This window comes from Triticum aestivum, chromosome 2A (assembly GCF_018294505.1).
Source record: "Triticum aestivum cultivar Chinese Spring chromosome 2A, IWGSC CS RefSeq v2.1, whole genome shotgun sequence".
In the NCBI taxonomy this organism is placed as follows: Eukaryota; Viridiplantae; Streptophyta; class Magnoliopsida; order Poales; family Poaceae; genus Triticum; species Triticum aestivum.
This window is the reverse complement of record NC_057797.1, coordinates 780,673,884-780,686,962: the sequence shown is the minus strand read 5'-3', so window position 1 is coordinate 780,686,962 and position 13,079 is coordinate 780,673,884. Positions and strand designations below refer to the sequence as shown.

The following is a 13,079-nucleotide window of genomic DNA, read 5'->3' as shown; positions in this document are numbered from 1 at the left end:
CGACTTCGATAAGCGACAACGTCGTCGGGCGGCGGTTTCTTGAACCTGTGGGTGTTCAACGGGCGCAATAACTTGTATTCGCTTCGACGCTTGGACCTCTCCAAGGTCGACTTGTTCTACCCGACACCTGAAGAAGCGGCCGCGCACACCAAGGTGGTGCCAACGCTCATGCCCACCATGGCCTCGGCACCAACACAAGGAGAATCTGCAAGGCTGACTTGGCAATGGCGGAGATGGCGGCACCCAAGATCAAGCCGCTGACACCCCTGGTGACTGTGAGGCCGCTAGTGTGCCAGTCCTTCTGGACGTTCATTCGCTCTGTGACTTTCTTCATGACAGCCTCGGAGAACAAGGTCATCACCGCTGACCACACCAACCGCATCTTTCGCTTTGACACCGATACTGACTGCGTGCTCACCATGTCGAGCCTACAGGAGCAAAAGAACACGCCGCTGGCAGTTTCCCTGCCTGGCACTGCGACGTCCTCCCACTGCCACCCTTCATCATCCACCACAAGCACACCTTCATCGGCCCCTACATCATCATCAATAGCGACACCATATGCTTCTCCATCGGTTATGCCGAGGACATCGGCACCTACTTTCCACACCATGACTCACGAGTGGAGTAAGACCAACGACTAGCTCATGTCGTTCCATGACAAAGGCGGACTAAGCCCCGGAGCTCAGTCTCTGGTTCAGTGTTTATCACCACTTCTCCTATGCCGTCGAACTCTCCCACGTCGTTAGAGGGGAGGAGCCACTAGCTGAGAAGATTTAGATGTCGGTGCATGATGACCTGCCAAAGGAGTTGCACCCGAGCACTAGGCTCAACACGGAGGTAGGACACCATTGCGGACTTCAATCTTGGTATCTCTCATACTCCAGGAAAGGCAAATGCCATAGCCGACGCTCTCGGTCGCAAAGCTTATTGAAATAACCTCATGATTGAACCAAATCCCTATGTGAACAATTTCGGAAGATCAACCTTGAAATTCTCCTCGAGGATATCTTGCTAGTCTTGAAGTCACTCCAACTCTTGAAGATCAAATATGTAAAGCCCAACTTGGTGATAAATATGATCAAGAGCATCATATTGACTTATAACTTTGTCTCCATCCTCTATGTTATTCACCTGTAGGTTTGAGGAGTAATTACTAGTTATCGGGGGGAATAAGGATGAGGTCTAGTTGTGTTTGAGACGAACGCGTACGCGAAACATGGAATCCCCTTTTGTATGTTCGAGTTATTAATAACCTTGATGAATGTTGTGTAAAGGGGGCCCCCGACCACCAGCATCATCACCAAGTTTGGGCATGGGGCGTATTACCATCATCGTGAAGGTTAACATGTTGAGGTAATTCGAGGCAACAGTAAAAGCCTTGGTTCTGCGTCTTTGTAACTGACAGGTAAATAACGAAAAACCCTTAGCGTGGCCGCGTCCATGGGAAAAATCCTTAATCATCGTAGCGAGAACCGGCGTGGGGAAACTACGATGGTGGCGTGCATGATACGAAGTCTACCCCGATTGGAACCTATTCTACACCCCACATAGTTTCCGAGTTGGGAGAAATTACCTCAGCCTACCATGCCACGCCCCTTCACTCTCCCTCTATCGCCTCGCCTCTCTCCCGGCCGACGAGCGAGCGGCTCCCCTCTCCTCCCCTCCCCGACCCTAGGGTTTCGCCCCTCCGCCATCGCCTCCCATCCCCCATCCCCGACCACCTCCTCCGTCGCGGCCCACCCCCACCGAGCTCCCATGCCAGAAGATCGGCGCTGCCGCCCAGATCGACCCCGGGCCCTGCTCTCGCCGCCGCCCCGGCCTCTAGCTTCGCCGCGGGACCCCTAGATCGGGCCCGGCCCTCACAAACAAGGTGCATATGTGTTTCCTTCCCGGTTCGTTTCGTCGGGTGCATCATTGTGAGTTCCTGACCGAATCCCTTCCTTAGCCGCCGACTTTCGCTAGATTTCTATGCATTCATTTTATTTGCCTAATACTAGTACTACAACAAGCTTAATAAGCTTGATGTGAAGTGAAGTAAGCTTAAGATGAATGAAACCAAGTTACCCTGTGAGTGATTTTTGGCAAATTTTCTGACATGTATACTTTATGATGTAGTAGTAATGCTCATTTATATATCTAGCACAGAGAAATGAGGCTCAGGCTATCAGCTGCTAGCACATATCTACGTATGTGGTTGTTACCTAAATAAATGGCACAATATGCAAGCGTATGTACGTATTTTACCTAATAGTATTACAACAACATACAACTCTCTATACAGGCCAGAGAAATTGTGTTGCATTCTATTTGTAGTAGGTTGTAGAGATGATGTAGAAACCACACTGGAATAATGCACTCCTGTTTCGAGGCCTTTATACCAAATGTTTACGCCTTTATTTAGTCTATTAAAATATATAATTTAAAAATGATTTGTGTTTTGATTATTTTAATTAGTATATTGAATCAAAGAAAATTGTGTTATATTATTCTCTTATATACGATTGAAACATCCATCGATTGAAAATATCACTTATTTTCGTTGTGCTTCAAACAATATACAAAAAATATGATGTCCATTTCTCTTTTGTGTTTGTGCATAATTGAATATTCTTAAATATTTCAGTTGGGATATCTGAATGAAAATCTGATATAAAATTTATCCAGATACAAGTTTCTGGTGTATGATTTCATTAGAAGCAAACAAAATATTCTAGAGTTCATGACATGTTGATGAGGATCTTCTCATCCCATCACCATTGGCATTGTTGCTTGCAAGTTTCTTCTCATACTATTTATTGCATGACTTCGTAGATCCCGCAACCAACTGAACTGGTTGGCAGCATGTTATATCGTGGGAACCGGCAACCAACCGGTTGGCAACAATGTCATAATATTTTCTATTCGTGGGATTCATATATAAACCCCGTAGATCAAGTTATCCTTGATAAGATGGCTTATCTTGTCACACTAACGATATACCGTGCTTTCACAACCATTATTGGTTGGGCGATCACCGGTACCTGATACACGTTGTTGGGGGTGGTTGTACCCGAACCCCACGTGGGAGCCGACTCTAGGTTGGTGACGTGGCTATCCCACCCATCAATGCGGTTTGTTTTTAGGGTGGAAGACGACGTTTTAGGTGATAACAAGAACTCCCGTCCATGTCAAAGCTTCACGTACGTCCCGAGGCCTCCTACACTGTATTGTATTACCCACATTGTATTGTTTTAGGTGTTTGGCACGAATATTTCATTCATCTTGTATAAACATGTTGGATTTTTATTTATGAAAAAAGGGGGCTCTAATGAATAATCCAACTCCGATCCAAGTAGGTTGAGAGAGATTTGGTTCAATTCAAACTCAAACTAAAGGAGGGCGTGTTCCAATCCAAGTAGTAAGTGGTTTGGACAAAGTAAAGTAAAGCAAGTAAGCAAAGTGGGCTCCCTTTTCCTCACTCCCTCCCTCCTTGGTTTGGTTTGGAGGTAACCGACGAACGGGCTGCGTCCACGTGTCCCCTTCCTTCTCCTTTCCCACCACCTTCTCCGTCCACATCGCCGACCGGCAACCGCCTCCTCTCCCTCTCCGCCTGCCTGAGCGCCAGAGGAAGAGAAGAGTGAGTCTCGTTGTTCGTCTCGCCCTTGTCCTATTCCGTTTCCCCCCTTTGCTTTGGTTTGCTTGCCGTGGGCGAATCGGATCCGGAAGCCTCCTCCTTCTCCCCGCCCGCGCGAGAGATAGATAGATAGATCTCATCATAAATAAATAAATATACGACCTTCTTAGGCCCTCCACTATGTAGGCCAAAAGTGATGCCAAATACACTTTTGCTTCATTTGGCACTGGTGCCCTCCATTGTCCAGCCGGTGCCATAAAAAAGATTCTGGAAACCGGAGCAAGTAGCTGCTCCGGTGCCAAATCCACAAAGCAGTAAACAATTAGCTCCCTGGCCCACCGAAGAAAGTGAAGCAGACCAAAAACACTCACGTAAAGCAAGTAGTTGATGGCTGGTTGAGTATTTTATTGGCCTTTTGGGTCCCGCTTTTTTCAAGGCTGCGAACACACATTGTGAGACCGGTGCCAAATAATGTTTTCAGGGCATCGCTGCCCAGCCAGCTATATTTTAATGGACTGGGAATCGACTACATAGTGGAAGGCCTTAGCCTGCCCGCGATTTCGCCCGCCTCTTGTTACCTCATTGATTGCAGGACGGACGAGCCAGCGATTGGATTGGATTGGATCTCGGGTATTTCTTTCCTTGTCGGTCGATGATTCTTTGTTCCCCCTCTGGTTAACGAGTATTATTATTATTACTACTAAACTACTCCTTCTGTTCACTTTTATAAGTCCTTAAAGACATTTCAGACAATATACAAAATAGCCTATTTTCAGTTATCTAAAATGACTTATAAAAATGAACGGAGGGAGTAGTACAAATGTACGTGCATTGCAACGGGCAAAAATAAATGCAAAGCCTGCCTAACTTTACCTTCCCCAAAATCCGGCCCAACCAAGGCCCAGCCAAACCTCCTGTTAACCCTAGCGAGAGAGATCGGGAGGTCCTCTTCCCAATCGATCCCCATCCTCTGGATCCCCTCAGCGCCGCCACACACACGCCCCCGCACCGCTCCTCGCCGTCGTTTGCCCAGCGACCGCTCCGGCCCGGTGAACCCCCCACCCCCACCTTTTTGCCGCGCCCAAATTGCATCTTTTTGGCCAATAGAGGCCATCTTTTTGGCCGCGCCCAAATTGCATCGCCTCCATGACTCGAGCTGGCGAGGCGCCTGGACGCGGGCCTTCCCTGCGCCACCACATCTCCGACCCGTCTACCCATGCTCCTGTTCCGTCAAGCGGCGCGGCGGCTTCGGCGTGATCTCCTGCCGGCGGCTCTTCTTCGTCTGCTTGGGGGAAGCGGGGTGGCAGCGCCCCTTCACTCTGTGGTCAGAGTTCGTCCCCGCGTGCTGCGGCTCTAGGCCATCAACTGGTGCCATGATCCGCTTCTGATCCCCGCTTGGATGGGGATTTCTTTCTGAAGTTTATTGTCAGATGTATGTATGTGTGTGCAGATTTCCTGTAATCTTTACATCTTTGTTTCCCGTCGCTTGTTGAATCATCACCTAGATGGGTGCGTATATGAATTATTATAGTGAGATTAAGCGTAAACAAGTCATGTGGGATTATCCTCTAGAAATTTTGCGATGCTTTCTTACGGTTGTACCGACTGCTTACAAAAAAAAATTGTTAGGTTCGATCGAATCTGCTGCACAAGCACATACTTTTGCCTCTTCTTGCCGATTGTCCTCTTGGTAGATGCAGAGAGCACTACAGATTACTATGTGTGTGCTCCACAAAATTCACCACGCAAGTGCTACTTAATATCCCAGATTTCCTGGGCAAATTCAGCCCAGGTTGCCACGCACGGGGCATTTTTGTGAAAGCATCTTGGTTAGCAGAATCTTTACTTTCAAGACACTTACTTGACCGCATAATGAATGTAAGCTCTCATCTTCGTTCTCCGTTTCATGTACAAGAACGCCAAACCAGAATACTTATATTTCGATTGTTGGGTGCAGATGATAGACATGATTTCTGCTGTCCAAGACCTTAGTGGGCTGACCACTAGGGAACTTAGTGAGATGCTCAAGGAGTCCGACAGCTTCGCCTTGCAGTCCAAGGCGCAAGCCGGAGGTCCAGAGCAGGTGCTTATTAGCTACAATCTTCACACCTATTTCAGCCGCCCTTTCGCTGACACGTCTTCTCTCCAGGTGGACATGGAGAAGCTTGTGTCATCGCTTCCTCTCCATCTTCTTGCTGTAAGTTTGGATATCGGAAGAGGTTCAGATTTGACATATGTGCTCCGTGCCGTGCGCTTTTTGCATTGTTTGTCTGAGCTAGCAACTCGCCACACCAAGCTCGAGCAGGTGACTTCTCTCGTCCATTTCATCGCATACGAATTTCTTACCCTGTTCATTTGAATCTTGATATTCTGCGACTTCTCTCTTTCTCTATGTCATAGTTGACTCATGAATCACATCATATGGTCTTTGTGTCTTTCTCCGATAAAGCTTAATTCGTTAAATAATTTTGCTTTTACTTATGGTTAGATGCTAAATGAGTAAAAGATGAGCATTGAGTCACAATCCTTGTTTATCTTCGTGCAGGTTCTTCTGGATGATGTGAAGTTATCTGAACAAGTTATGGACCTGATATTCTTTCTGCTATCCGTTCTGTCCCACTGGAAGAAGGTTCGACAACCACCAAATTATTTATTGAGGGCGGCATGCTTATACTTAATTGTTATCATTTCATACTAATTTCTGGTAACAGCTATTGTTCTAAATTAGGAAGATCATCTCGGCGCTTCTCCCTTCATACATTCATCACTTGTAGCAGGAAGTCTTCATCTGATGACAAGTTACTTCTCATCTCAGTGGCATGAGCTTGTTCATATTCTTCTTGCACATCCAAAGGTAAGTAGTAGGTAACCCATATGGTAATTTAATGATTATTTCGTTCCATGGCTTGATTCTGAAGAAACTGTGAAATATAAAAGCATATAACTAGCTTCCCGAATTTATAACATGTTAATGTTTAAATTCTACTCCCTCCGTCCCATAATATAAGATATTTTTTGACACTATGTGATAGTGTCAAAGATAGTGTCAAAAAAGATCTTATATTATGGGGCGGAGGGAGTATTTTTTAACCTTGCCCCTATTTTGCATTGCTTTTGATTTCTGAACTCCCAGATTTTGTTGTTTTTCATCATCACGGCCAACTTTTCTGTAATAATCTTGTTGCGCTGCAAGTTGATTTCATAAATGATAATGACATGTTTATCGCTAGTTTTGTCCTCATCCTGAATAGAATTTGTAACATATTGTGGAGTGTCGACTCTGTTCTTAGATATTCCAATCAAATTCATTTATACTTGTGGTGTTTTGTGGTTCAACCAGATTAGTAACAAGTGTAGCTCCCAGGCCAATCTGAGCTAAAATTAGTAGTATTCTTAAAATGTGTCAACTTCTGCGCTATATTATTACAGGCTGTTATCCGCAGGCATCATTTTATTATATAATACTAAGATATTATGTTAGTATTTAACTTCCTTTAGCTATTCTACTGGGTTATCTGAACCTTCGTTGCTTATAAGTTTTTGCTGGCTACTGTTTAGTTATTGATTCCTGTTTCGTTTATACATCTCAGTAGAAAGATATTTCGGTAGAAAAAAAGCAAACACCTGACCTTCGCGTAGTTCTTTCTTTGTGTACTCCCTGGATCACTATGGCATCCTTTGATATGAATGTTATACCAGCAAGACATAGATCTGCCTGTTAGGTACTTTGTATTCAATCTGTTCATCTCTGTTAATATTTGCTGTTTTGTGGTCAGGTTGATATCTTTATGGATGTAGCCTTTGATAGTCTGCACGAAGATATGAGGTTATTGAGTGTCAGGCTATCGACATTGGGCACCAAAGCCTTTCCTGTTGGCCCTTTTGACTCACAACTCACTTACTTCATATGCCAACAGTGCGAAGCATCATTGCAATTTCTTTTGTCACTGTGCCAGCAGAAGTTATTCCGAGATCGTATTTTAAAAAACAAGGTCCCGTATATCCCTATGCGTCTCATTTCCTTGATTTTTTTTAAATGCATTTCCTTGTATTTTTAGTTCCACTGTTAAGGGGAAAACTGCTGAATGTGAGCTCCTTTTCTTCTTTATGATTTATCAAGATAAACTTGTTTCGGCATACTGATCAGTGATGCAAACAGAAGTATATCACCCTAACTCTCTCCCAAAAAAAACTCATTACTTGTTCTCCAGTTTTAGTTCAATTCCATCTTGTTACCCCCTTGCATAAGATTTCTAGAAAATAGATCAACTGATTAACCTAGACTAATCTAGTGTGTGGAATAATACTTTAATTTAGTGACACATCCATCTTCCTGTGTTTTCTACTAAAAGAAGTGAGTATGTACTCAAATATGTTACTGTTTCTGTATATCATTACATCGTGTATGCCCTTGGAGGATATTGACTCAAGAAGTTACTAAATGCAGGAGCTCTGTAGAAATGGAGGCATACTGTCACTCTCGTTTACGATATTGAAGTTAGGTGTTCCAGAATGGCTGAAAGGATCAACTGATATTGCTTCTTCCATTTCCAGACAGAAGGCTAAAATCCTTTCTATCGTAAGTTTGTCATGAGTCTTGAATTACTTTGTTTAATTCAAGTACTACCACTGTATACTGCCAGTGTTGCCTTTATAACTAGTGCCTGGTTAAATACTCTGTAGTTGTTACAACTGTGTGAATCTGAAAGTATTTCTTACCTCGATGAAGTCGCCACTTTGCCAAAGAGCATGCAACTAGGGCTGGAGGTTAGTTCTCCTAGGTCTGACCACAGCTGGGGTTGAAATTACTCCTTTTCTGCAGCATTTGAAAATATCATTTGGTTCCTATCAAATTTATCACAATGATTACTGCAGGTTCTTGATTTGCTGAAGATCGCATTTGGAAGAAAACAAAAACCTGCTGCCGGTTCCCATGATAAGAGTTACCCCATGGGTTCTGTGCTTATCAGTGCATTGCGTCTCGTTGACGTCTTTTCTGATGATTCAAACTTTAGATCTTCCTTCATAACTAATACTGTAAGCTTTGAAACCGACTGCTTTTAATACGTACCTTGATAGGGTTATATAGTCTTTTTGCAACCGCAAAACTCTTATTTTAGCTAATTCAATTTCGTTCATCTTCTCTGCAGATTCCCTTTCTGACGCAAATTTTGGCGACTCCTCATGATGAGTTTGTCTCAAGTTGGTGCTCTGTCGATCTGCCAGTGATGGAAGATGATGCTAATCTGGATTATGATCCAGTTGGTGCAGCTGACCTGGCACTGTTAGCTGCTTCAAATATGCTGACTGAAGCGAAAGTTAACTATTCATGCAATTTTCGCTCTATCAGCATGCCTTCAATACAATATGCACAGACAAGAACATCCTGTGTGGTGAAAATAATAGCAAATTTGCACGTCTTTGTTCCAAACATATGCGAAGGTCAGATCTTCTCTCAGTGGCTATGAGACGCTGTACGATTTTTTGTGTAACCTTGTTAAATGCAAGTTCCATTGTCATGTATGTTAACAGAGCAAGAAAGAGACCTCTTTCTTCAGAAATTTCAGAAATACTTGTTATCAGAGAGTCCCAAGCCATCATTGGACCATCCAGCAGCCGATGAGATCACCATAGTTTGTACAAACTTGGGTACAGTCGCTTGTCTTTCTGTTTTGCAATTTGTTGTGATTATGTTAATTCATCGCATTGCATATCTTATGTCTTCTTTTGCTCGGTTTGCAGGATCTTTGTCCCATTATGCTAAATCATTAATCCCTGGTAACTTGTTAAATGAGGAAGATGTGCAACTATTAAGGTGGGTAATGACATTTTGACTGGTCCTTAGTGTGCCACATAGAAACAATATTCTTTATACCTTTCTTGCCGTATGCCTGATTGGTTTGAATTTGTTGCCCTCAGCTGACAACTTCTTTGTTGACGCTTCTCTAAACTTTACCTTTCCTCTCTGCAGTGATTTTTCTTATAAGTTGCAACGTTGGTGTAAATCGCAAGTTGGACAGAGAATATCGCAGGTTTTTTTTGCTTTACTCATTGATCTCAAACATCATACCAAAGCATTATGTTTAGGGTCTCTGTTTTCTGGTTCTCAAGGGATAATCTGTAAAAGTAGTAAATTACATTTCTACAAGTATAGTTTTAAAGTGCATAATGTCCTCAGGCAAATTCATTGTTTCTTTTGTATGGTTGGTGTGACGGGTGTGCTCAATGTGTAAACTAGAAAATAGCCTGGAACCATGCATTGGGTGGCAGCTTCATACTTCTTAGCAGTCTACTCAAAAGTTTTTGCCAGTACCTCATTTTCTTATGTAAGATGATTTCATGATGTGATGTTTTAGGTGGCAAAAAGTGACGTCACATCAGAAATGAAGGTAGACTTGCAACCGTTGCAGCAGCCCCAGCCAGCAAGGGCTAGTGTTCCAGATCCCAATATGGATGGCCCTCCTAAGGTAACATTATCGATTACATTAATATTAGCCATTGACTTGGTAATGTATTTGATCCCAATCCAAAACTGATACTAGCAGGATGTGCAAAACATTGAAGAGTCTATGGCGACGCCCCCCATGAGACAAGATGGAAATGCTAGGGATGAGACTCCAAGAAACCGTGCCACTACAAATGGTGGGGTCCTGCAAAATTCAGTCGGTCAGAACCTAATCCATCTTGGCGTTGCGAGAACGACTAGCGCAGGCTATCCGGGTACCAGTACTGCTACCAGCATGGAGGTCCCACGCTGCAGAAGTGTAGACCATTTCAAAACACCAGAACCTACCAAGGAAAGTTGTCTCCGGGACGAGGATGAGAGGCAGCCTGGTAGGAGAGGAAAGAAGCGAACTATCATGAACGACGGGCAGGTAAATGAAATTGAGAATGCTCTGGTTGATGAGCCCGAGATGCATAAGAATGCCGCTTCCCTTCAGACATGGGCAGAGAAGCTGAGTGGGCAGGTAATATATATTATATGCCTTTTCTTTTTTTTCTTGCCGCAAGTGATATATATGCCTTTTCAGTTGGGTAAATGTTTTTTTTCTTGCCGCGAGTGATATATATGCCTTTTCAGTTGGGTAAATGTTTCATTAGGTCTGACTAACTAGTTTTGGCTTTGTCTGATTAATGGAAATGCGTCCTTACTTTTCAGGGTGCAGAGATCACATCATCGCAACTAAAGAATTGGTAAGGTGAAATTATCCGTCTTCTTTCCTAGGAATGTACTGCTCCATAATATAACCAACTCTTAGTCCTTCAAATTTAGTTATTCCTGTATCATACAGATTTTCTTTTGTGCCTGCATTCTGTATCTGTTTGTAATAATAGCCTTTTCTTTTAAATTCTATCTAGGCTGAACAACAGAAAAGCTAAGCTTGCTCGTATCGCGAAAGAAAGAGGAGTGCCATACGAGGGCGAGGGTGCTGACAAGTCATCTACACCAGCTAATTCTCAGTTGGGTGACTCCTCAGAGAGTGCCGGCGAGGAGAGCTACTTGCCGCCTTCAATGGTGCTGAATGCTCTAGGCTTATCCAACTCCAAGGGCAGCAGCAGGCTCGTTACCCCAGACTCCAGCGAGCCAAGTACACAAGACATGATGACGAGCCGCCCGTTCACAAGATCATTGTCATTCGAGCCTGGCCGCCCCGTTCTGCTGATTGACAACGAAGGGAATGAAATCGGCAGGGGCGAGATCTTCCAGGTTGATGGCAGGGCCCAAGGGAAGAGCCTGGCAGAGAGCCACATCTGCATCATCGACGTCACCGAGCTCAAGGTTGAGAAATGGAGGGAACTCCCCCACCCTTCCGAGGCGTCGGGAAGAACATTCCAGGAGGCGGAGTCGAGGCATGGCGGCGTGATGAGGGTTGCCTGGGATGTTGTCAGGCTCACTCCGGTGGCGACGTAGGGTGGTTTGTTCCCTTTTGTGGTGTCGGGAATGTAGAAAGAAGCTGACGTCGGCCCCGTCTGGCTGGGCATTGAGAAGGTACAAACAGCAAGTAGAGAGAAGCTTCCTGTCAATCTAGGATCTGAAGCCAGGAATGAATGGTGGCTCTTATTGTAACTAGTGTTTGGTGAAAGCTAGCCTCCCTGTCATCTGTCAAAGACTCTATCCTTATGTTGCAGCCTCTTCTTAGGGTTTACTAATTCTGATATATCCGTCGCAACGCTGGTATGTTGCCATGTGACGTACAAACAAATTTATCTTTTCTGATAACTGAGAATGTTGATAAGAAACATGCACCGGGAGTTCTTTGACACCTGAGGCGTTTGGGTTCAAACTTTTAGGTTGAGGAAGCAGGTGCAGTTTTACATGCAAAACCCATATACATGATCACAGGAAATGCGGTGTCTTGGTTCCGGTGAAATGCATGTCCAAGATGCTGTTCATGTATCTAGCAAGAAGGGGGCTGTCAGTTTCTTTTTGTTGTTGTACTGTTGATGCTCAGTCCCATTTAAATTAGAGCATGTTTACGTACAAGTGTGCCGATATTTTCTGCTAATATATTGAAGCTAATGATGCTACCATCTAATCTTGATTCACCGGAAACATTGCATAGCATCAATTTAAACACAGAAAAATCTTTGGAGCGATAGATTGGCCAAAACACAATACCGATAATCAACACTCTTTATCTTGAGCATGACCACCAAACTGGTAGTGTAAAACTAACAAAAAATGACTGGGCATCCTTGCTGGGCGTTGAGTAGTTGAAAAGCCGAGTTACCGGCAATAATTAGTAAAAAAATGACAATTGATGCAACATGTCAAATCAAACTGCCACAACTAATGTATGAGATACTTCTATTCCAAATTATTTTTTCACACAATATCCATTAGGTCCCGGGCAAAATATAGGTAATTCAAATTAAACCTAATGAAGAGGCAGGAGAGGGGGCAGGTAAAGGAGAACGGGTCATTGTCATCGACAACATCTCAGCAGGAGAGGGTTTCAGACAGTCTTTCTTGCACGCATACATGGACGGGTAGCACTCTAGATTCGCAAGGCAACACAAGCAAAGCCATCCATCTTTGCACGGTTTACCATTGACACAAAGCCCATGCGGAAAATTGATCTTCTCATCATCCACGTCTTCTTCGATGATCCGACCTATGGTACAATAATCAATTAGCCGTTGACATGGTAACTGATCTCTCTGTGGAAGTGCATACATTGAGCAGTAGGTGCGGAGCATAGGAGATGGAGAGACAGTAGCAAGGCTAGACCGTAGATGCGAATTGTGTACCTGTCCATCCTCTTCTAATGCAGTTTGAAAATGCTAGGGAAAAGATACACACAATTGGTCTATCAACACAGGGCTTGTATAGATGGAGAGATGGGGATCCGGTGCAGAAAAGATCAAGCAATAATATAGTACCTATTAACTGGCCTAATTAAAATTTGTAGTACTCACTCCGATCCATATTAATTGTCGCTTAAATGGATGTAGCTAGTGC

At 43.9% G+C, this 13,079-nt stretch overlaps 1 protein-coding gene across 9 annotated transcripts; it reads left to right on the top strand.

Annotated features, from left to right (window-relative positions):
• Nucleotides 1-4,730: 4,730 nt before the first annotated feature.
• LOC123191202 (nodulin homeobox) lies at nt 4,731-11,878 on the top strand. Of its 9 annotated transcripts, none has more exons than XM_044604003.1 (17): nt 4,731-5,048; nt 5,574-5,699; nt 5,766-5,921; nt 6,162-6,245; nt 6,345-6,470; nt 7,393-7,608; nt 8,064-8,195; nt 8,300-8,383; nt 8,492-8,653; nt 8,767-9,058; nt 9,149-9,265; nt 9,359-9,431; nt 9,588-9,648; nt 9,973-10,083; nt 10,159-10,584; nt 10,776-10,810; nt 10,976-11,878. In XM_044604003.1, the coding sequence occupies exons 2-17, from the start codon at nt 5,574-5,576 to the stop codon at nt 11,526-11,528; spliced, it is 2,754 nt and encodes a 917-aa protein (XP_044459938.1). In that variant the 5' UTR covers nt 4,731-5,048; the 3' UTR covers nt 11,529-11,878. The 9 variants fall into 9 exon arrangements, with proteins under 9 accessions (XP_044459938.1, XP_044459939.1, XP_044459937.1 ...); XM_044604004.1 differs by having other exon boundaries at nt 6,328-6,470; XM_044604002.1 differs by having other exon boundaries at nt 4,731-5,052; nt 10,162-10,584.
• The last annotated feature ends 1,201 nt before the right edge of the window (nt 11,879-13,079 follow it).

Excerpts from the sequence above, each read along its gene's own strand:
- LOC123191202 (XM_044603998.1), top strand. Across the intron at positions 9,266-9,358 it reads CATAGTTTGTACAAACTTGG|GATCTTTGTCCCATTATGCT; the intron begins GTACAGTCGCTT and ends CTCGGTTTGCAG. Across the intron at positions 9,649-9,972 it reads TTGGACAGAGAATATCGCAG|GTGGCAAAAAGTGACGTCAC; the intron begins GTTTTTTTTGCT and ends GTGATGTTTTAG.